Source organism: Equus przewalskii, chromosome 5, assembly GCF_037783145.1.
Source record: "Equus przewalskii isolate Varuska chromosome 5, EquPr2, whole genome shotgun sequence".
NCBI classification, from domain to species: Eukaryota; Metazoa; Chordata; class Mammalia; order Perissodactyla; family Equidae; genus Equus; species Equus przewalskii.
In genome coordinates this window covers 8,182,413-8,205,696 of record NC_091835.1, presented here as the reverse complement: position 1 = coordinate 8,205,696, position 23,284 = coordinate 8,182,413, and the positions used below count along the sequence as shown (strand labels likewise).

At 48.0% G+C, this 23,284-nt stretch overlaps 1 protein-coding gene across 8 annotated transcripts; it reads right to left on the bottom strand.

Annotated features, from left to right (window-relative positions):
• Positions 1–439: 439 nt before the first annotated feature.
• Positions 440–23,283, bottom strand: STK36 (serine/threonine kinase 36). Of its 8 annotated transcripts, none has more exons than XM_070618263.1 (28): positions 23,152–23,261; positions 22,416–22,591; positions 21,601–21,741; positions 21,411–21,488; positions 20,162–20,292; positions 19,681–19,930; positions 19,240–19,346; positions 18,143–18,236; positions 17,685–17,854; positions 17,336–17,523; positions 16,718–16,817; positions 14,374–14,517; positions 11,351–11,530; positions 10,088–10,185; positions 9,528–9,633; positions 8,148–8,298; positions 7,825–7,952; positions 7,201–7,305; positions 6,771–6,869; positions 6,596–6,684; positions 6,262–6,325; positions 5,965–6,075; positions 5,190–5,264; positions 4,579–4,753; positions 4,174–4,321; positions 3,799–3,946; positions 2,497–3,243; positions 440–1,172 (listed from the first exon to the last, which is right to left on the bottom strand). In XM_070618263.1, the coding sequence occupies exons 7-28, from the start codon at positions 19,264–19,266 to the stop codon at positions 1,029–1,031; spliced, it is 3,291 nt and encodes a 1,096-aa protein (XP_070474364.1). In that variant the 5' UTR covers positions 19,267–19,346; positions 19,681–19,930; positions 20,162–20,292; positions 21,411–21,488; positions 21,601–21,741; positions 22,416–22,591; positions 23,152–23,261; the 3' UTR covers positions 440–1,028. The 8 variants fall into 8 exon arrangements, with proteins under 8 accessions (XP_070474364.1, XP_070474363.1, XP_070474362.1 ...); XM_070618262.1 differs by lacking the exon at positions 23,152–23,261 and adding an exon at positions 22,945–23,072; XM_070618261.1 differs by lacking the exon at positions 23,152–23,261 and adding an exon at positions 23,006–23,066.
• Position 23,284: the final 1 nt, after the last annotated feature.

Below are 23,284 nucleotides of genomic sequence, written 5' to 3'. Positions count from 1 at the left end.
CTGGGAAGCTTGTCGCAAGCCATCCAGTGAAGTTTAAGCTTTCTAGTCTGTTTCCTGCTGGATTACAATGCTAACTAATGGGTCTGCCAAATGCCCCTTTCTGGTACACTGCACAATCTCCATAAACAGCTGCCCTTCTAAAGCAGCTGGGCTTCCCTATATATTGAGACCAAATATTAAAACTAGTCTCTAAGCCTGAGATCTCAAAGTAATTCAGTTTACCTCTCTGTTTAGTTCTATCCTTTCCTATTTCAGCTCCAGTGGCCTGAGCTTGGAAGCAGATGACCACATGTAGTTCATCTGGGATGGAGGAAGCTAGAGGGCAGGCAGAGATATAAATAAGCTCCCCAAACCAGGATCTCGTGTGCTTCCAGCACCACACAGCAGCTAAAAGAGGCACTGAACCTCCCCACGCCCACCCTGGCAGCTCAAAGCAGGCTGAGGCACACCTTTTATTGCAAGAGTTTACAAACAGATGTACAAAAAATAGAAAAGATACACTCTCCACCCCTCCCATGGATGGGAATGTGGGCTACAGGCTGGGGAACCCTCCACAACAGGGACTGATGGCATTTATCCCCACAGCCTAGAGCTGAGACGGGCTCTGTCTTCATGACTGTCCTGGGGCCAGTGCACCTAAAGCAAGAACCCACAGGGAGGGTTACAGGAGCTCCAGAAAGGAAGAGATCGCTCAGGTAGAAGGTGTCCCCCTAAGGTCCAGAGGCATGTTCCTGGAGTTAAAGGCAAATTATTGGAGAAAGACCCCTGGTTACAGACAAGCAAGGAATCTTCTGCGGCACTGACAGCAATGACGTTTACTGGTTGAAATCATCTGAATCTGGGGGAAGGAAGGACCTTTATACATAAATCTCTTCTAGCTTCTCATTCTCAACTCAGTTGAGTTGGCAGTTTCTCTCTTTTTTAGTCTTTTTAGCTCTTGGTTGAGTGGGTGGCTTGTATAGTAGAAAAAGAAGAGTTGGCAATAGCAGGTCAACGAAGGCTAGAGGCTGGACCCCAGAAATCTGGGATCATGTGCTGTGGGTTGGCCTCAGGAGGTGAATGAGTTTCCTGCAGTGTTTGGCAGAGGCGGGCCTGGGACTGCTGTGCGGCAGTGATGGATTCCCCAGAGAGAGCAAGGCTAATTTCTCACTGGCGCCCAGGGACACTAGCACCTGTGGGAAAGACAGCAGATGACAGAACACAACATGGAGAAGACTCTCATTCAGGCCAGCAATTCCTACTCCAGAAAAGGAAGAAAAAGAAAATGGGCTCTTGGGGTCTCAAAATAGACTGTGTAGGAAGAGAGAAACCTTGGAGACAGGAATCATGAGGACCAGAGGTCTACTTCCATCCTTTTTGGTTAGAGATCGTGAAACCAAGGCAGCAAGGGACCCCTGCCCTTGTCCCCAGGAAGGGTTAATGAATGCAGCAGTGATAGTAAGCCAAAAGGTGGGATGGCCAGTCATGGATCCAGATCAGTGGGTCATAACTTCATTACCAGCCAAGAATCCCTCTCATTATTTCTCCACATGGATTGCTAGAAAATCCTATATTTATCATCACCATCCTGTCAAAATTGCTGTTCTGCATGAACCACCCAATGCTACCACATTGAGCTATTATAATTTGGAGGTAGAGCCTTATAGTAGATATGCGATTTCTATTAGGCTGTCTATACACTGAAAATTGAGCAGAAAAAGCAGAATAAAGCTATGATTAGAGTATGGGTTCTGGTCCCAGACTCCTGAGTTCAAGTGTCCAATCCCACATACTAGTCTCGTAACTTGGACAAGTTATTAAATTCTTAGTGCCTCACTTTCCTCACTTGCAAAATGAGGAACGTAATAGCTTAAACCACATAATAAGGATAAAATGCTTAGCACGGTGCTCTTCACAAAGTAAGTGCTGAAAAAGATTAGCTCCTTCATGGCCCCCAGAATGAAACCACTCTATACTCAACATCCCTCAGTCTTCCTTCACCTCCCTCCCGCACAGCCTCTAGAAGAGAGACACAGTGGTCCTTGAGATCTCAGGCATTTCCCAGCCCAATGGGGCCCTCTTCCAGGTCCCTTCCCGTCTCCAGGGTGGGAGATGGTAGATGGAAAACTCATCTCCAAGACACTGCCCCTGGGATTCCTGCTCTAGACAGGGACATGGCTTGGGTTTCTGGAGGTCCCAAAGTCTTCCTTAAAGACTATCTCAGGGGCTGGCCCCGTGGCCGAGTGGTTAAGTTCGCGCGCCCCGCTGCAGGCGGCCCAGTGTTTCGTTGGTTCAAATCCTGGGCGAGGACACGGCACTGCTCATCAAACCAGGCCGAGGCAGCGTCCCACATGCCACAACTAGAAGGACTCACAGTGAAGAATATACAACTATGTACTGGGGGGCTTTGGGGAGAAAAAGGGAAAAAATAAAATCTAAAAACAAAAAAGACTATCTCAGAAAAATGCTGTGAAATACAACCCCATCATCCTGGTTCCTAAGTCCCCCGAGGTGTACCTGATGGATGCAGGGCTCCTGTCGGAGGCTCCGGAGGGCAATGAGGGCGGCCTCCTTCACATTTGGCTGGGGGTCTCCACACGCCATCTCTAGGAGCCGCTGGGGTACTTGGCACTGTAACAGCTCCTCCCCCAAGCCCTCAGGCCCCAAGTTGCCCAGAGCTGATGCGGCATTGCGCCGGATACCAGCCTGAGGATCTCCAAGCAGCTGGGTCATACCAGGTACTGCGGCTGCCAGAGCAGGTCCCAGGGGACCAGCTTGGTAGGCTGCATTGCCTACAGCAAAGCTGGCACTCCGCCGCACAGCAGGATCCTTGTCTCCAAGACCCAGCAGCAGAAGGTTAAGCAGTCCAGTCTGGCTCTGCAGTGCCCCACGCAGGGCCATGCTATGTTGCAGCAAGTGTCCCAGAAGCCCATAAGTGCGGGCCCGCACGGAATTTTCTGGGTGGCCCAGGAGGCTGCGCAGGGGCCGATAGGATTCATCAGAGCCAGCCAGGAGTTCTTGGATAAAGGACAAGTGGCTAGGAGACAGTACCCGGACTGTGTGGGCCAGCAGAGAGAGAAGGTCAGAGGTCAGCAATGGCTGGTCACCAAGGAGGGCAATGGAGAGGAATGAGATCATACTTCTAGGGGAGGCAGCCACTGTGTTCACAAACTGGTTGAGAGAGGTGGAATCCATGAGGGCCAGGTGCGTGAGAAGACTGATGGGAAGCTCGACTTGTGGCAACGGAAGATGGTGGCAACAGACCTGGGAGAAGGCAGGGAAGGGAGTGGGCAAAGTAGTTCAGGGAGAGGGCGAATACACTTCAGCTGGGTAACCAGAAGCAGCCCAGTGTGGGAGAGAGAAAAGCAAAGCTACGGGGAGAGAAACCACAGAGAGCTGGTATGGCTGACCCACACCACGCCACATGAGCCACAATGTGGAGCCCAAGAGAACAGGTTCTTTCCAAGTTCATTCCCTGCTCTGCTTGTCAAATGCACTGCTTAATGCCAAGATTTGCCAGAGAAGCAATTCCTGGCTACTGAGCTGAGTCTCCAGTGCTTAGACCAGGATCTTCTCCCCACTGAGCTGCAGTGGAATCCAGATAAGGGACTGATGGAGACAAGGAGGCACCAGCGCCGGCCTCAACTATGTGCCTCTGCTCAGGCCTGAGTGCTTTCTCCCCTCCAACTCTTAGATCAAGCCAGATGCCCCACTCTTACAGGGGCCTAGGGGAGCCCTGGAGCTGTGGGAGGTGAATTAGAGTACACAAGGTTGGCCATCTTCCTCTCCCACCTTCATGCCTGGGTGGCTCCCAAGTACCTGCAGCAGGTGAGCTGTGACTTCCGAGTTTGTGAGGTCAGCCAAGACACCGACAAGGAGGTCAGCATCCACATCCAGGGCGAAGGGGAAGCAGAGGAGCTGGCAGACGGAGAGCACCATGACAGGTAGAAACTCAGACCCGTGAGGCCTAAGGAGGGGAGTGTGGAAGGACATATTCAGTCTTGCTCACCCACCCTTTATCATTCTTCCCCTCCTCTCAAACTCCCTAGTCCAGCTCCCCTTCTCCAATCTCAGCAATCCCATTTCTTGCCTCACAGTTCAAACTGTCAGCTCCTTCTCTCCTGCCTTCCCCTCCCTGCCCCCCACTGCAGACTCTCTGGATCTTCTGGTCTCCCTCCTCTAGCTCAAACTCACGCCTGACCCAGCTGATGCAGGAAGCTGGGGGAAAGCAGATGCTTCAGGGTGGACATGAGGATGCTTCCACGCTGAGACAGGTGGCTCAGGCATAACTGGGGCTCCTGGGTAAAGGAGGCCACGGCCAGGCTCAGCAGGGCTGCCATGCCTGGAAACATGGAGAATGGAGACCAGTGGAGCAGGCAAGAGGTCCAGATGGCCCTGCTTTGCCATGGCTCCCAGGGTCACCACCTCTTCAGTCCCTTCCCCATAGTGAGTAGCTCCAGCACAGACTGCCATCCTCCCCCAGGCAGCGGCAGCGGCAGCAGCAGCAATTTCCGTGAGCTAACTCAGTTCTAGGCCCTCTTCCTGAAGAGGGATCAACACACTGGCCCCACAGAGGAGGCCATGCTGATGGAAAGATACCTTGGGGTGAGATCAGCGTCCAGTCTGGCCCTGGGCTTTGTGGACTGCACAGGGACAGCTCCTCTTCCTGTGCTGATACCTCCTCAGGGAGCCTCAGAGCCATGGAGAAGCGTTGCCATAGAACCGTCCACATTTCTGAGCTAGCCACTTCCCTTATCAGGCTACCCTTCCCCTCCTGGAGAGAAAATTGAAAGAGGGTGGGTGGGGAAGTCAAAGTTAGGAGTCAAAATGTCTTTTTTCACTCCTGTCCCTGACCTATGAGAAAAGGGAGACCCAGAAATAATTCCTTCTGTTTTCCCACCTAGGATTTCCCTGTTGTCTTAATTCCCTTTCTTATCACATCTTAACACACACCGCCCCCCATCTCTCAATCCTTAGGGATATCTGCTGGAAACCAAGGGATTACAGCTTTTCTCCCCATTGAATCCCAAGGTTCCCTTTAAAGGGTCTACACTGAGGGCAGGTGGGCCCACTCTAAGGCCATCACAGGCACAGCAGTTTGAGAGGCAAGGTGAGTCTGGGTTGCTTCCTCATTCCTGTTGTCCAGTAGCTCCCCAAAATGCCCAGTTTCTCTCTCCTTAATTCCCATTCATCCTGGGATGCAGCTGTACCTGGCTGAGGAGCTGCAGCAGAAGGATGAAGAGGCCATCATAGAATCCACAGCCATCTGGTGGAGTCAACCGGACCTGTCAGAGAGGGAGGAAGAATGCAGACCCCTGAGAGAAGGAGGTAGGAAGGGAGAACATTCCAAGTAGAAGTCATGGCATTTATAAAGGTAGGTCATCAAAGACCATACTGAATTCTAGAAATGGGAACTTTTCTGGTGTAGCAGGATTACAGAGCTCCGATGTAACAGAGCTCTGAGTAGTCCACTAATGAATTCAGACTTTATCCCAGAAGCAGTGGGAAGCCACCAAGGACACAAGCTCCAGGTGGGCAGGATTTTTTCTCTTTATCCACTGCTGTATCCTCAGAGCCTAGAGTAGTGTCTGGGACTCAATATGTATTTATGTGTTAAGTAATTACTGATTGAACAAATGGCCAGATTTTTCTTTAAGAAAGCTCACTCCGGGGGCAGTGAGGAAAAAGGACTGGAGAGGGGAGAGACCCTTTACTAAGCAAGAGCCAAAGTCCAAGAGAGAGATGACGTCCCCTCCCTCCTCTTTAGGAGTCCTGAGTGTTAACAACAAATCAGAAGCCCTGAGCAGTCTGGGCTCAGAGGGGTCTATTATCTGAGGGCAGAAGGAAGGAAAGGAAAGCCTCCTTGATTCCTTTACCACTCCTGAGTCTACGTGAGGCTTGCTGGCATTTTCGTCTTTTCTCCCTGAACACAGTCCTTATTTCACTCAGAGAAAACATGTCTACGCATTCCCTGGTAGACCTCACCTCCGCAGGGGCAGACAGGGCATGTGTGGCTGCAGCGATCCACTCCACAGGCTGGAGGTCAAAGGGCACCCCTTGCTGACCAAGCTGTCCCAATAGGCAGGCTGCTGCGCTCTGTGGAGAGTTAGAGGAGGAGAAGGAACGTCCGAGTCTGAATGGTACTCAGGACAGGCAGAGAGGATGGATGCCTCTGTCCTGGTCCAGAAGAATGCCTCACAGACAGCCGAAATGGATAATGACTCCCCTGCTCCCAGAAGGGTCGGATGATAGGGTGAAAAGGGATGAAGGTTGAAAACTCACCACAAGAGAGACGACATGTGAACGGGTAAAGACAGTAGCAATCTCACCGCCTAACTTCTCCATTCTGGAATAAGGAGATACACCAAGGGATGCAGCAGTATGAGAGGCTGCTGGTGAGCAGCCTTCCCTCTCCCTTGGATGGCACTCTCCACCTAGGCTCCATGGCCACCTCCAAGGCATGAAGTAGGTAGGAATCTAGGTCTGTCCTTCATAGAGAAAGCTCCACTTTCTCTATCCCAACCCCTCCTAAGAGAAGGCTGTATCCCACAGTCTATGTCAGGGTGAGCTATGTGGGTGGAAGATGTCAGTGGAGAGACCCTACTTGATGACTCACCCAGAAGGCAGATCTTGGAGCCGAAGGACAAGAAGGGAGAGAAGGTAGAGCGTCACTTCGGCAGACTCTTCCCAATCTACTACCTTTACCTATAAAGGAAACTTAAGATGTCAGAGCAGCCCTGTATCAAGATGGTGGGGCCACCATGAGATGCCCACCTCTGTTGCTGGCCTACCTTGCCCCGGACCAACATCAACAGTGACTCCAAGGCCAGGGGCTCCTGCACTAGAAGATGGCACAGGTGCTCACTGATGTGGCAGCAGGAGTAGAGAATCTAAGGGAGTGGGAAGGCATCGGTCAGTGAGGCAGGGGAGCCCCAGGCTCCTAGATTGGAAGGCTCAGATGAAAGCAGGCTATCCTCTCAAAAGATCTGGCAGCCACACTTGGTGGGGTAGAGGAGCTCAGGCCACTTCTGCCTCTGGCTGTAAGACAGTGAGATGAGGGTACTTCTCAATTCTGCTGAGGACTGGCTAACAGTGGCGCCATCTCAACTGAACAGATTTAAAAGCAGAAAGGGGTCCTCCAAGAGGGTCTCTCATCTCTCCCAGTGTCTCTTTCTCCCTCTCAGTCCTGTGGGTTAAGAGGAACTCATGAGCAGGCAGTACCTTGAGAAGGTGTAGGCACAGGATGGGATGCTTCAGGCCAGAGATGATGGACGGCCTCAGCTGGGTGCTGTCTTCGATGAGCTGATTTGCCAAATGTCGAGTGATCTATAGGGATATACCTGAAGACTCAATCCCATTCCCATTATTCCAATCCTATTCCTCTCATATCTCCATCTAATCAGGACTCTCGACCCCTTGCTAGCCACTCTTCCTCAGGCTCACCAGGAACCTCAGACCCCATTCCATTCCCAGTCTTCATGGCCACTGGAGAACCAAAAGTCATTGCCTAGTTTAGTCCCAGTGTAGGCAGGTACAATGGAAAGTCTTGCAGGAACTCTGAATCCTGAGCCCTTGAAGAGGCAGCACTGGTGGCTACAGAGCAGCCTCCCTACCACACGGGCAGTTTATCACTAAAACCTCTTTCACCAGCTTGCCAAGGACTGTGGGATTTTGACTACACCATGTTCTACAAGTGGCCCAGACCCCGGGCGGGAGCATCTGGTTTCTGGAAGCATTGAGTAAGAGGAGGTATAAAAGCTTGTTTTTCTGCCTTTTTGAGAAGCTGGGGCCAGCCTCCCCAACTCTGGGAACATGATGAGAGGAGCAAGAAACTGCAGCTCAGACCTGCTCTTTGGCTTTCCAGCAGCCCGGCAGCCCCACAGGAGTAGTACAGATGGCTGCCAGTGCAGAGGAAAGGGCTCCAGGCAGATCCGCACTCTGCTCTCGCAGTGGCTGGCTCACTTGGGGGGCTCCTGTGGAGAAAGGCAAAGAACGCTGGGCGCGGTCTGGTTATTTCTCTCAGATCCCCATTTGTTCTTTCAGTTCACAGTTATTTATTGAGCACTCACTAAATGCCAGGCACCATCCTAGGTGATGGAAGTAGAAAGAGCAGAGCTGGACCTACTCGACAAGCAAGTCGAGAGAACCCCCTTCCCCACCCTGGTTACCTGGGGGGCTGTGGACAGGGAGCTGGAGAACTGTCAAGCCATGAAGGAGCCCGTCCAACACAGCCCGCTGCGTGGTCAGCAGGCTGCAGTAAAAGGCTTTGGCAACGGTCCAGCTGTTCCCATCCATGGCTTCACACAGAACAATAAAGCACTGAGGGAGACAAGAGCAGGGTGAACAACAGGACATCAGAAAACTGACTGGGCTTTGGGTGAGGAGCAAGAATCCCTGGAGAACCTGAGAAAAGAGGAGAAAAACCCAGGGGACCGGCTGTCTAATTCTAAGTATCCCGCACACAGAAAATGCATTAATACTGCCTTCATGGTTAGAGGACAGGAATTTTAGGTGTCAATCCTTCTATTCTCTGATCAGCTGCTCCCTAGATGATGTTTCTCAAAGCATTATCTGTGGACCATGAGTATAAGAATTCCAAGGGATTCCAGTCGTGCTGTTTCAGAATTTCCAGAGGTGGAGTGTTTATTCCAAACACCTCATACTACTCACTGCACAATGACAGATGAAAAGTGCTGCCCAGTAATGTGAGTCACTGCTGGGCAAAATTTCAGTCAGACATTAAAAGCTTCCTGACCTGAATGGGTGAGGGATGTTAAAATAGGCTCACGGGGACTAGAAGAGATTGAACGGACTGCCAGCTAGAGGCAGGAATGTAGCCCAGCTCTGTGTTCCCAATTGCCAGTTAGAACAATGACCAGGCAATTGTTTACTTCCCTGCACATGTTCCTCTCTAATTGTCTCCTCTGAGATCAGTCAGCGCTCAGCTATTTTCTCATTTAATCCTCCATTCCCCTGTCCCTCACCCTCCAGAGCCCAGGGGAAAGAATAGAGTTTACTAGTCCACAGGACAAATGAAATTGAGAAATAGTAGCTGATCTGCAAGTCTCTTTAAGAAGAAATACTTCTATCTGTGGTTCCCTGAAATAGTCACACTGCTCAATGCCTCTGGGCCTGTATATATGTTGCTCTTTCTGCCCAGAATGTCCTTTCTACTTTCCTGCCTCATCCACCTGGCAAACTTCTGTGCATTCTTCAAATCCTAGAGGAGATGATTTCCTTCTTCAAGATTTCTTCTGTGACTCTCTAGTGTTGATCTTCTTCAGTGGTACTTCTGTATTTTATACAAAGTTTCAGTGTACTTTTCACACTGTTGTCCTTGATCACTGTACATCTCTCCTACCAGACTATCCTTGGTCCCTTCAATATGGGTATTTTCTCTTACTCAAATGACATATGGCACTTACTCGGCATTCAACAAATTTTTGTGGTATTAACTTGATCTAACTCTATATAATCGCAAGAAAGGGGACTGGAGAAACACCAGGAAAGACAGGAGAGACAGAAATCTGGAAGTAGGAGCAGAGTACCATAAGGCTGTCCCTCCACAAGCTCTGCTCGGAGTCATCTGGTTGGGCCAGCAGCTTCCCCAACAGGTCCAGAAAGTGGTTGGCGGCCTCTTGAAATACCTGTAGGCTGGGAAAAAATGAGCCCATGGTTTCTTCTCATTTCTCTACTAAAAACCCAGCTGTGGTGAATGGGTCAGTTCTGGGCAGGTAGGAGAATCTCTGCAAAGGAACACATCAGTATGCTCCTTCCCTTCTCCCCCACTAAACACATACACAGTCTCACAGACACACGCTCCAAGCCTCTTCTTTGCCGTTTTCTCTAGGTTATTCACATCTTGACCATTCCATTTAGTGTATGGTGACTAAACTATGGCTAACCCTTAGAACCTTGGGGCAAACTTGGAGGGTCTCAGGGTCCTTAAAAGGACTAGCTTGACTCTAAGGGGTCACGCAGCTGATCCCTAAACTTGTGACAAATCATGGCTTCTTCTCACTTAGCTCTTCCTAATGAGGAGAGGAAGAGATAGGGGTAGAAACTGCAGCCAAACTGGCCGACAGAGCACAGCTGCCTCTCATCCCACCTGTCACCTGTCTGGCTCCTCTCCAGGTTGAAGGTGCAGGCAAAGTAGGCCTGAATCACGGCCATCAGGTCCTGTAAGAAGGTCCCACACCAGCATTGCTGCCAGGGAAGAGTACAGAGAGTAAGGGCAATGGAGGGGATGGAGACAAATAACAGAAAAAGCAGTAAAAAATGCATCAGCAGCCAGCCAGATGGACCAAACAGAAAGGTGCAGGGGGAAGAGAGCCTTTGGACAGAGAGAGGAGATCAAGAGATACAAAGCCACAGCCAATAAACAGCCTGAAAATGTGTCTAGTTTGGGCTGAACAGTATTTTGGAGTTTAGGAGATTCTCTTCTCCAAAATAGCTCAAATTCTTTCCTAAATCCCTTAAAAATGCTCAGGATTAATCCTCATCAGCAGAGAGCAGCTTTCCAGCTGCCTGAGCCCAGGCCCCATTAAACATGTTTTCATTCTGCCCTCCCAGCTCAGCTGCGGCAGGACCCAGCACGGGGAAGCAGAGGTTTGGGCTCAGACAGTCTCAATCCTCGCTCTTCCACTTATCGTCTCCGAGATTGTGTACAAGTTAGTGCCTGTGTATTAGTCAGTTAATCTCTGAATTTCAGTACCCTGCTCTATAAACATCAGGTCAACAAAGGGGCCAGTCCAGTGGCACAGTGGTTAAGTTCACGCCCTCTGCTTCAGTGGCCCAGGGTTCACCACTTCAGATGCGGGGTGTGGACCTATGCACTGCTCATCAAGCCATGCTGTGGTAGGTGTCCTACATATAAAGTAGAGGAAGCTGGGCAGAGATATTAGCTCAGGGCCAAGCTTCCTCAAAAAAAAAAAAAAGTTTGGGTCAATAAAGCCTAGGATTTAATATTTGAAAACACAGTACTCTAAATATTGGGAAATTGCAAATAAAAATCTGTATTTCTAGCTTCTCTTGTAAAACTAGAAGGTCTAGTGACACTGGGCCCATATTGCCAACATGGCAACAGTGGGCTGGAGCTGAGGAGAGGATGTCCCATTTAGATTGGGCATGAGATCTCCAGGGTATCATATTCCCCACTACTCATACAGTCAAACACAGTCTATGTCATGACTGACATTATCTGCCTGGCCTCAGAAGGTACTGGAGTTTGCAATTCATGCTCTACTAACTAGAAGAAGGAGGAAAGAAAATAAAAGGCAGTTTGGCCAAGTAGAGATGGCAGTTGGGAGAAGAGAAATCCAAGGAGAAGAAACTCCTATAAGTCTCTCGAGGCTCCTGGCCTAGTGCTTACCTGCTGGATGCTGTTGTTCTCCTGGCTGTGTCTGAGTAGGCTGAGCAGCAGCCCAGGGAGCCCTGCCTCCCGGCAGAAGGAGTACAAGGGAACGGAGTCACTACAGCTGGACAGAAGACTGCTCAGGACCCGGAGTGCGGGAAGGATTTGGGAAGCGCCCTCCAGCATGCCTTTCAGGATCTGGATGACACAAGGGAAAGAGACAGTAATCCACATTATCAGAGGTAAAAGAAAAAGAGTCACAGATACCAAGTGTCTCCAAGGATTTGGCAAAGCTGACCAAATGTTCTAGTTCCTTTCTTTGGGAGTCTAAAACCCAGAGAAGAATAGAGAATTACGGAAAATGTGGCAGGGAACAGGAGCACAAATGGTCAGGTCACCTGACGTATAACAGCGGTGACCAAGGCGGAGGGGACCTCCCCTCTGGACCTCTCTGTCAGACCCAGTGGCATTCCCATCTGCTCCCTCCCTTCCCCAGCCCTTCATCTTAAAAGCAAAACAAAAGGCACACACACGCTTCTGAAAATTAAAAACAATGGACACAAAACACTATTATTCAACTCTAGAGCAGGGGTCGACACACTATGACCTGCAGGCCAAGTCTAGCCTACCACTAACTTTCATACAGCCTGCAAGCTAAGGACAGTAGTAGATTTTCAAATGGTTATTCTTTAAAAGGTTATTCTTCAAAAGAAGAATAACATTTATGTCAAGTGCTTTACCATATGCCACTCACTGTTCTAAATCTTTTCACTCATTTGCTCATTTACTCTTTACAATAATCCTGTGACGTGAATATGATTACCCATTTTCTAGATGAGGACACTGAAGTTTCTAGATAGCTGTAGTATACAGTCAATAATCACAGAGCTAAAGAGTAGTTCCATTGGAATTCTTTTTTTTTTCAAAGATTTTATTTTTCCTTTTTCTCCCCAAAGACCCCCGGTACACAGTTGTATATTTTTAGTTGTGGCACGTGGGATGCCGCCTCAGCATGGCTTGATGAGTGGTGCCATGTCCACGTCCAGGATCAGAATCAGCAAAACCCTGGGCCACCAAAGTGGAGCGTGTGAACTTAACCACTCGGCCACAGGGCTGGTCCCTCCATTGGAATTCTAACTCAGGAAGTCTTATCATGGAGGCAAAGCTTTTAACCTGCTTCCCTATTGAAAAGTTATCCAACACTAGGATGACAACGTATAAGGGCTGACAGAGAGGTGCAGGGTGGGAAGGCAATTCAGTGGGGGAAAGGAGAGTCTTTTCAACGAGCAAGACGATTGTATAGCCACACGCAAGAAGATGAAGTTAGATCTCTACCTCACATTGTATACAAAAATTAACTCAAAATGGATCAGAGACCTAAACGTCAGAGCTAAAACTAGAAAACTTTTAGAAAAAACATAGGAGAAAATCTTAAAACTCTGGGTTTGGAAAAGATACAACACCAAAAGCATAATCCACAAAGGGAAAAAATAGTAATTGGATTTCATCAAAATTAAAATCTTTGTGATTCAAAAGACACTCTTATGAGAATAAAAAGACAAACCATAGACTGGGAGAAAAGATTTGCAAATCACATATCTGATAAAGGTCTTGTAGCCAGAATATACAAAGAACTCTTACAACTCAATAAGAAAACAAACAACCTGATTTAAAAATGAGCAAAAGAATTGAATAGATATTTCACCAAAGAAGATATATAAATGGCTGATAAGCACACGAAAAGATGTTCAACATTACTCATTAGCAAAATGCAAACTAAAATGACAGTGAGATACTATTTCACACTCACTAGAATGGCTATAAACAAAAAGATTAGCAACAATACATGTTGGCAAAGATGTGGAGAAATGGGGACCCTCATACATTGCTGGTGGGAATGTAAAATGGTGCAGCCCCTTTAGAAAATAGTTCAGCAGTTTCTTAAAGTTAAACATAAATTTACCATATGACCCAGCAATTCCACTCCTAGGAATCCACCCAAGAGAAACAAAAACGTTTATGTCCACACAAAGACTTCCACATGAATGTTTGAAGCAGCATTGCTCATAAAAGCCAAAAAGCGGAAGCAACCCAAATGTCCATCAATTGGTGACTGGATAAACAAAATGTGATTTATCCATATAATGGAATAGTAATCGGCAATAAAAAGGAATGCAGTATTGATACACGCTGCAAAATGAATGAACCTTGAAAACATTATGCTAAGTGAAAGGCGGCAGACATTAAGATTGTATACCGTATGCTTCCATTTACCTAAAACGTCCAGAAAAGGCAAATGTCTGAGACAGAAAGTAGACACTGGTTGCCTGGGACTGGAGTGGGAACGATGACTAACTGTAAATGGGTATGAGGGATCTTACTGGGACAATGAAAATGTTCTAAAACTGGATTATGGTGATTGTTTCACAACTTGGTAAATTTACTAAAAATAATTCTCAAAAACTTTAAAGAAAAGAGAGGGAAAGAGATGCAGACAACATATTTTGGTGAGTTCCCAGGAAGATCACTGGGTTTCAGAGAAGCAAGGAAAGGCTTTGTAGGAGGGAACACTATGAATGCCAATCAAGCAAAATGTTATCCCCTAAAAAAGAATCTCATTCTTCTCATTAGTATACCTGTATTAGAGAATGTTGTATACTTGTTAGATCTATATTTTTAATTTCGCCAATAAAAATATTGTGGAAATGTGTTTTCTCTCAGTATAGAAGTATTTACGTAATAGCCTCCATTTTTTGCCTTTTGGCCCTCAAGACCTAAAATATTTACCATCAGAACAAGTCTGCTGACCCCTGCTCTAGATGGGTACTTTTTCCTTCAGAAAGAGAAACCTGAGGTCTGTTCTTTTGGTGTTACTAAAGGAGGTTAGCAAATCTCCTTGAATTAAGCACATGGACTGAAAGAGAACTGGAAAGCAATAAACTTTCTCTTTCTCCTTATGTCAATCAATGTTCTTTAATGCCTCATCTGCAAAAATAGTCTCAACCCATCCCCCAGACCCCCAGTATCCTTCTGCCCATTACCTGCCCTGCAGCCTCATGTAGCTGAGCCTGGATGCGCTGGCAGAAGTCAGGATTGCACAGCAGGGTGAGAGGGGCCTTCAGCTGTATGGGCATGGGCTTGCTGGTCTCTAGCAGGTGTTTCCACTCATCATCGCTGTCTGGCTCCTGAGGCACAGGGGAGTGAAAGAGCTTAGGAGGAGCAGGTAGGTTCAAGGGTAATAGCTTCCAACCTGGGGAATTATGAAGTAACTGTAAGAAGCCAGTGACTCCTTTGGCACAGATGTACTTTTTTAAACCACCAGTTTAAAAAGGCCTAGCTGGCAGGATGTGAGCGGTTTTGAAAAGGCCCTTGGAGAACACTGGCACATGTGCATAAATAGATACCTAGGAAGTTGTCTACTGTGGCATGGTTTACAAGAAAAAACTCTGGAAATGTCATAAAGCCAATCAGTAAGGGAATAATAAATCATGGCACATCCATATTAGGAAATACTATGAAGTTATTAAAAAGGCTGTGGTGCAGCCAGCCCCGTTGCCTAGTGGTTAGGTTTGGCACACTTCACTTCAGCGGATTGAATTCAGATCCCACATGTGGACCACTTGTCGGCAGCCATGCTGTGGCAGCAACTCACATACAAAATAGAGAAAGGTTGGCACAGATGTTAGCTTAGGGCAAGTCTTCCTCAAGCAAAAAGAGGAAGATTGGCAACAGATGTTAGCCCAGGGTGAATCTCCCTCAGCAAAAATAAAATAAAAAGATTGTGGTATTGAGGATGCATCACTTATGTAGGATTCCTACCAAAAATGCATAACCTGAACCTAATCATGAGGAAATATCAATTTGAGGAATGTTCTACAAAATAACTGGCCTGTGCACCTCAAAACTGTGAGTGATGAAAGACAAAGACAGGCTAGGAACTGCTCCAGATTAAACGAGACTAATGAGGTATAACAACTAAATGCGATGCGTAACACTGGACTGGATCGTGGATCAGGAAAGAAATGTGGTTTTTTTGCTATAAAGAACATTACTGGATGGGGCTGGCCCCGTGGCCGAGTGGTTAAGTTCGCGCGCTCCGCTGCAGGCGGCCCAGTGTTTCGTCGGTTCGAATCCTGGGCGCGGACATGGCACTGCTCGTCAGACCACGCTGAGGCAGCGTCCCACATGCCACAACTAGAGGAACCCACAACGAAGAATACACAACTATGTACTGGGGGGCTTTGGGGAGAAAAAGGAAAAAATAAAAAATCTGTAAAAAAAAAAAAAAAAAAGAACATTACTGGAACAATTAGCAAAATTAGAATATGGATTGTAGATTAAGCAACAGAATGATATCAATGTTAAGTTTCTGACTCCTATAGTTGTACTGTGATAGTGCAAGTGACTGACCTTGTTCCTAAGAAATACGCACTGAAGTATGTGGGGGTAAGAGGGCATGTGTGCAACCTACTCCAAAAGACTCAGAGAGTTGATATGTCCATGTATATAGAGAGAGAATTATAAAGCAAATGTGGCAGAATTTTAACAACTGGTGAGTCTGGGTGAAGGGTATACAGGACTACCTTGTGGTATTCTCACAACTATTCTTTAAGTTTGAAATTATTTCAAAATAAAAAGTTAAAATCCTAAAAAAGCACAAAAGATTAAGGTAGAACTATATGTTCAGATGTACAAAGATCTCTAAAACAGGTCAAATGATAAGAGAGGCATGATGCAAAACAATACATACGGTATGAACTCAGTAACATAAAAACAGCCAAACTATATTTTTTTTTTTTTTTTTTTTAAAGATTGGCACCTGAGCTAACAACTGTTGCCAATCTTATTTTTTTCGTATTTTTAACTTCTTCTTCTCCCCAAAGCATCCCAGTACATAGTTGTATATTGTAGTTGTAGGTCCTTCTTGTGCTGCATGGGACGCCACCTCAGCATGGCTTGATGAGTGGTACCATGTCCCCGCTCAGGATCCAAACCGGTGAAACCCTGGGCCGCTGAAGCAGAGTGCGAGAACTTAACCACTTGGCCATGGCGCCAGCCCCCAAACTATATATTTCTGTGAGTACATATGAATATATGTAAAAGTACAGAAAGTTTGGAAGGAAGCAGACTAAACTAATAACAGTAGACGTCTCTGGGACCGAGGTAAGGCTCAAGAGGGACTTTCATTTTTACCTATGTCTTCCAATTTTTGATAATTATATGTGCAGATACTGCACAATCAAAATCTGTAATAATAAGAAAGCAATTTTTAATACAAGGGGAGCTCATAATTGGATGGCTAGGAATCACTGTTCTAGAAAAACATCTACCTAGACTCAATATCCCAAGGTAGGGACAAGGCCAAGAAGAAGCCCTAGGGCTCACCTCATTCTCTAAATCCACTGCATCAATGCTCTGCTGGCCCATCACCTCCGGCCTCAGCTCTGGGAATGCTCGTTCACAATCCTGGGTGGTCCAGTTTTCCCTGCCGGAGGAAGTGGGGAGCAAGACGAGTTCTAGACTTATCAGGCTTGGAGATCATTAACTTGTTCCTCCCTCTAGACCCAGGAGAGGAAGGAAGACTAAGACAAATAGGATTGGAAAGAGGAGACCTCCTTCTAGGATACAGCCAGGACAGGATACGTTGACCACTACACACGTATCCTTGACTGCCCTTCCATCTTGGATCTTATTCTCATGTCTATCTTGGCGGTTTTCACCTGTGGCTCTCAACTCAAATAATCTTCCCTTTTGCATGGAGATAATTCTTTCCATTTCAGTTAAGGTATAACCGAGGCATAGAGAAAGGAAAGTTCCCACCTTTCCTGACGAGTCAGGAAAGTATCTGGAATTAGAATTCAGGAACCAAGGACTCAGACTCCCAGGGCCCTGTGCATACGTAGGTAGTGGCTAGTGACAGGGACCATGGTATACTCGCTTTGGCTAGAGCCAAAGATCTGCCAGATACCTCAGGCTGTAAATCCCTGGCTATACCCCCCTCACCGAGGTGCAGGGGGGTCCTCTCCAGCCCCACACTCAGCCCAGCTGCTCTTCATTTCTGAGGCCAAGATCCCAGCCAAGAGGCCTGATTCTTGAGGAGTGGCCCTTAGTCTGGGCGGAGAGGCTGTGCCAGAAGCCACCTTGCTGGTCCTGTCCTCTTGCTCAAGGGCAGGTCCTGTGTTCTGGTGTCTCTGTGAGAAGCGGGCAGGAGACACTGAATCAGAACTATTCGGTTGCCACAGGGTACTATGAATCCTATTTGTGGCCCTTGCCCAAACCTAAAGAGCTACTCCTTCCCAACTCCCCCAGTCACGAGCCTGGTTGTCAACATATTCCCCCCTGCCCCACACACCTTCTGCTTGAGCTCCTCGGCCATGCGCTTACAGGCTTGACGCAAGATGGGAAATTGATTGCCCTTGGGGACCAGCCGATGCGCCTGCTGGTCCTTTAGCACCTGAAGTTCTGGAGGTAGGCGACTGGTGAATGGGGTACCCAAATCTGAGCCTGCTGGTTCAGTTATTACTGCAGAGAGGGAAGGGGGTGGGAAGACATGATCGTACTGGAGCTGTGCCACCATGTCCACTCAGCCAGAGGCAACTTCAGTGTCTCCAAGCTTCTGTGGAAGGAGACCATTTTGACAAATGACAAAGAAGAAGGGGGTTACAGTGGAAGTGGCAAAAGTCAGGCAAAGGGCTAGGAAGAAAGTTCAAGCTGGTGGGGTAAAGAATATATGTTGGATCCAGATAGTGGGGGGAAGGAGGGGAGTTTGGAGAGAATACTAGGGAAGCCCTAGGAACCCTAATGACTCACTGGTGACATGACCAGCAATAAAGGGGTGATGTAAGAGGTCTGGCCAGGACAGACGCTGCCGAGGGTCCTTGGTGAGCAGTCCCTGCAGGAAGTTCTGTGGAGAGAAAAAAATACCCTATCAGCCTTCTCTTCTCCCTAACTCATCAGCAGAACCAGCAAACCAAGACTCTTGAGTCCATTCCTAGAGCAGACTAGCTGGTCTTGATCACACCCTCTCTAACCCTATCCTTCGGCCTCCTTTCCCTGGCTGAAATCATGGACAGACTTCACTGCCTCACCCCCTAGGGAGCCAAAACTCCTGTCCATGGACGTTTGGGAACCCCGGAAGTAAAAACAGAAATCTCAATGTCACCAGCTTTGTGAAGAAGTGAGAAAAAACTAGGAGAAGAGAGGGCTGTCACCTTCACAATCACCTTCAGAAAGCAAACATCTACAGGAGTCCCAGATTGCTCACCTCGCCTGCCCTTTGAGTGCGGTTTGTCTGCGGCTGGGTAGGAACAGATGCAATTACAGTTAAAAGCACACTCACATACACAAGACGTTGTGTAAAGATGTGTCTAGGAGCACTTAAAACCAGAAATCTTTCAGCAAGTCTTCAGATGGTGGTGGGGTGGGGAGATTGCCTCTGAAAAGGGTACATCTGTTATGAGGTATCCTTGGGGAAAGCCTCAACTGGGCCTGAAACAGGTATAGAAGGTGCTAGTAGATTATGAGCATCATTCTAAACAAGGTGATTGTTATACCGTGGCTCTTGTGGAGATACCTGCATATCTGCCCTAAAGGAGAAGGAATATCTTATGTAATCACCCATTTAAGTTTCCTTTGTTTAGATTCTTTTTGATAATTACTTGGGCCTCCCCAACTAAATAGGTTGGGGAGAAACTTGTCCCTTTTGGTCTTAGATAAAGCAAAGGAAGGTTATAACGAGATTTCACTCTGGGAGAAGGTTGCATTTAAATTTCACTGAAAGCCCAAATCTTGCCCTAGATAAGAATAAAAACAGTCAACTCTTTCCTCCCTCCTGCCCTCCGTCTTCCAGCCTGCTGAGACTTAGCTACAATGAGCAGGCAGCATCTTTATCATCTGCCCCTACTCACTGAGCTAGCCCCGCCAGCTCCGGCCATTTGGATACGTGAAGACTCCTTCCTTCAGGAAGAGGACTGAGAGCTGTGTTGGCAAATCTAATATCATCTGGACATTGCATCTGAGAGGAAATAAGTGGGATAGCGAGTATGTAAAAGCACCGGTATCTGTCTCTGCTGTCCTGAAATTACCTTCCCTTTGTGATAAAGGATAGCCTGGCCAACGAGGGGCTGGTATTCTCAAGTTTGGCAGAACTTAAAACACCCTCCCCACCCCCCCACTCCCTATTAAGTCCCTGCAGTACAGAAGCAAGGCAGTTTGGCCCAGCTCCTGCATTAACTCAGTAACTGAAAGTCCTGCCCCAGCTCTAGAAAAGGATAGTGGAAAAGGGAACAGGGGCAGAAGGAGACAGGTTTCTGATGCAAAAGTAATCTCTCTATATATACATTCATTACCTTGAAGCAAGGACTAATGGTGGGGGGCCAGCGCACAGGGTCCTTGAGGATGAGGCTGACCAGCTGAAAGATGCTAGTCGTGTAGAAGGGCGGTGTGCCAACAGCCAGCTCATACAGGATGCAGCCCACAGACCAGAGGTCCGCGGTATGGTCATATGGTCGCTCTTCCACCAGCTCCGGAGACATATAGAGGGGTGTGCCTTTGATGGAGGTCAGCACCATTGTGTTAGTGCTCATAGCCCGGGCAAATCTGCAGGAGACAATGGAATGGAAATGGAAAGAGAGAAGATATGTAAGAAAAACTAGACCTGGTCACTACTACCCATCATTGTGTGAGATGTCCCAAACCTGAACAGAGAAAGCACCTTCCAAAAGGCCCAGGAAGAACCCCAGTCTCCAGCTCAGGTTCTAAGATGAGGGCCAAGCAAGCCAAGCGTATGGTCTAAGACTCCCCGCAGAACTGGAAGGTCAGGCTCCTCACCCAAAGTCACAGAGCTTGATGCCACCACCCTTGGCAAGGAGGATGTTCTGAGGCTTCATGTCTCGGTGGAGGATGCGGTGGGAATGCAGATAGTACAGGGCCGACACCAACTGGGCAGCAATGGCCTGAACCTAGGGGTCAAACAGTCAGGTGGGAGGAAGAAAGAAGAGGTCAGAGGAAGGAGCCTGCTGACGAGCCCCAAGACTCCTCCCTAACACTACTGCCCATGCAACCTTCTCTTCCTTCCCCTTCTTCTAGAGCTGCACGCAATACCGTCCTTAGTTCTCACTCCTCTATTTGTTCTTTCATTTATTCATTCATTCACTCAAGGAAAATTCATTGAGTCTCACCTACCAGCTGTATGACCATGGGCAAATTATCTTGTGCCTCATCACATATAAGGTGACAATAATGATACCACCTACCTCATAGGATTATCGTGAGGACTAAATGAATTAAGGCATGTAAAGTAACGTAATGCTCAGAATGGTGCCTGGCACTTAGGACTCATTCAATACACATGAGCTGTTATTAAATAAGACTGAGTCCTTTTTCTCCAGAGAAGAAGTCAGACAAACAAACAAGACAGATGAAAAAACTAAGATGACAACTTGCAAATAATGATGAGTGCTCAGCAGGAAACAGAAGTGTGTGATAGGAAGTCCTGAGGGGAGCCTCCACGCTAGAACACAGAGAAATCCCTAGAATGAGTGTGGCCAGAGAAGGTGTTCAACCAAATCCCACCGCTAATCACTATGTCCTGGTGGCCACTCCTGCCTTAACCACATCCCTGCCCCCGCTCCAGTGCCACCACACTGGCTGCTCTTCCCTAAGGATGCCCAACAACAACAACAACATTAATAATTGATAACTATGTTGAATAATGTGTGTCAGGCACTCTTTTGAACACTTCATATGAATTAACTCATTAATCTTTACAAAAGCTTTATGAGGTAGACATTAGTATTATTTCCATTTTAAAATGAAGGAACCGAAGCACGCAGAGGCTAAAATAACTTGCCCAAGAGGATCCAGTGAATAACTGGCAGAGCCATGCTTTGTACTCAGATATTTTGGCTCGAGTGTTCACATACTTTACTGTCATACCACATTGCCACTATGGACATCTAGACTCTCATATTTTTCTAGGAGTCTTCAAAATGAAGACTCAGTGCTATCAGCTTTCCCTATCAGTCCGTAACCCAGAGAGGGCTCAGGGGCAGAGAGAAGTCTGAGCCAGGAAGCATACCTGGTCTTCAGGAAGTTTTCCATCATCTTCCAGGATCTGAAAGAGCTCTCCTTCAGCATAGTCTGTCACCACCACCACCTGTGGGGAGAAGGCAATGGCGCTGACAGCTCCAGATTTATACATTCTGAGGCTGGAGATCCCTGGGATCCTCGTGCTTGGGGGCAGGTAACCTGAAACCATCAAAGTGCACCTCTTTGTCAGTCTCAAAGCTGTCGAGCATATGCACAATGTTGGGATGCCGCAGACCCCGCATGATTTCAATCTCTCGTTGCAGATTCCTCAGCTCCTTCTCTGAGCGTCCCAACTTTGGAATGAACTTCAGGGCCACCACCTATCAGTGCAAGGTGGAGAATCAAGGTCTAACCATGCTATTGAAACATTAGCCCCAAGGCTCCAGAATTTAGACTTTAGATTCTTTAAACAATTCTCATTAGACCTGCTAGGCTCCCACTCCCCTTTCCCCATGGTACCCTGGCCTTACCCAGGCTTCCCCTGCCCCTTGCCCTAGGAGGAAACAGCCTCCGCCAGACAGTTCCCTTTGGTGGGTTCTGGGAGAAGTGTTCCGATCTGGGTAAAGAACTCAAGATTTAAGGAATTTAGGGGAAAGAGAAGGAAGAAAATATGAAGAGAGAAGAAAGAATTCAGGTGGTTTGTCTCTTCCTGCATGGTATGATAGAGATTAATATTTGTTGTTTACTAGGTGCCAGGCACTGTACTAAGTGATTTGGTGTGACATCACATTTAATCTTCAAACTCCATCAATCAGATACTGTTCTTATCCTCATTCTACGGATGAGGAAACTTGAGACACAGAGAAATTAAGTAACTTGTCCATAGTTCTAAGGCTAGAAAGTGGTGGAGCTAGGGTTTGAACTCAAGTAATCCAATTTCAGAGAATCAGTGCCTTAGGAACACAGGTCGGCATGATTGCTTTCCTTCTGGCCCCGTTTTCGGCTGGAGTTGGTGCGGAATCCCACCCAAGAGATATCCCTCTTTGTGCACCACCTGAGCACTGTATTTTCGTCGACCCTTGTACACCCTCCCAAAAGAGCCTTCTCCAATCATCTCCAACACGTGGTACTTTTCCATGACAAGAGGTTTCAGGATCCCTCAGAAGGAAGAAGGTAGAGATGGTGGTGAAAGGCTACAGCGCCAGGGACAGTTCCACACATCTGGGAGGCCTGGTTCGGGCATGGGAGAAAGGTCAACGTTAGCCGCCGTGCCTTTCCTCTTTTTCATAATAATCCAGGCCTCAAAAACAAGGTAGGGTGGAGCGGACGGAAAGATGAGATCTTGGAGCAAACGGAGCGCCTCTTGCAGTTCTCACTCCTTTTCAGCTCCTCCTGTGCCCTGCCCCAAGCCCGCGCCCACCGGACCCGAGTCCGGCTTCCCCCCACGCCACCCCACCCAGCCTCGCCCATCCGACCACTCCCCTTTCCACCCAGGCTCACCTCCTCGACCCCGCCCCCTCCACCCAGCCTCGCCCACCGACCCCGCCCCTTCCAGCCTCCTCCCTGTTCCTGCGGCTGCCCACCTCCTCAACAACCCCGCCCTGACCCCTGTCCGCGCGCTTCTCACATAGGAGCCCCTCTCACCCCGAGCCTAGGAGCTTCAAGCTCCTCAGGCCGAGGGAGGCCGGCCCTTGCCTTAAGCCCCGCCCCTTCTGGCTGCCTGCTTACATTGCCTGACCTATAATTCTTCTCCACCCCCACTGTCAGGCTCTTTAGACTCCCATGCTTACCAATTTTACTTGCTAAAACTTGCCAGAGGTTCTAAGGACAAAAGCGTTCAGAGGTGTGGGAGAAACGGTGGACCGCCCACAGGCACTTCCTGGGGCACTTGCGAACCGTCTCTTGGCCTTCAAGACCCACTAA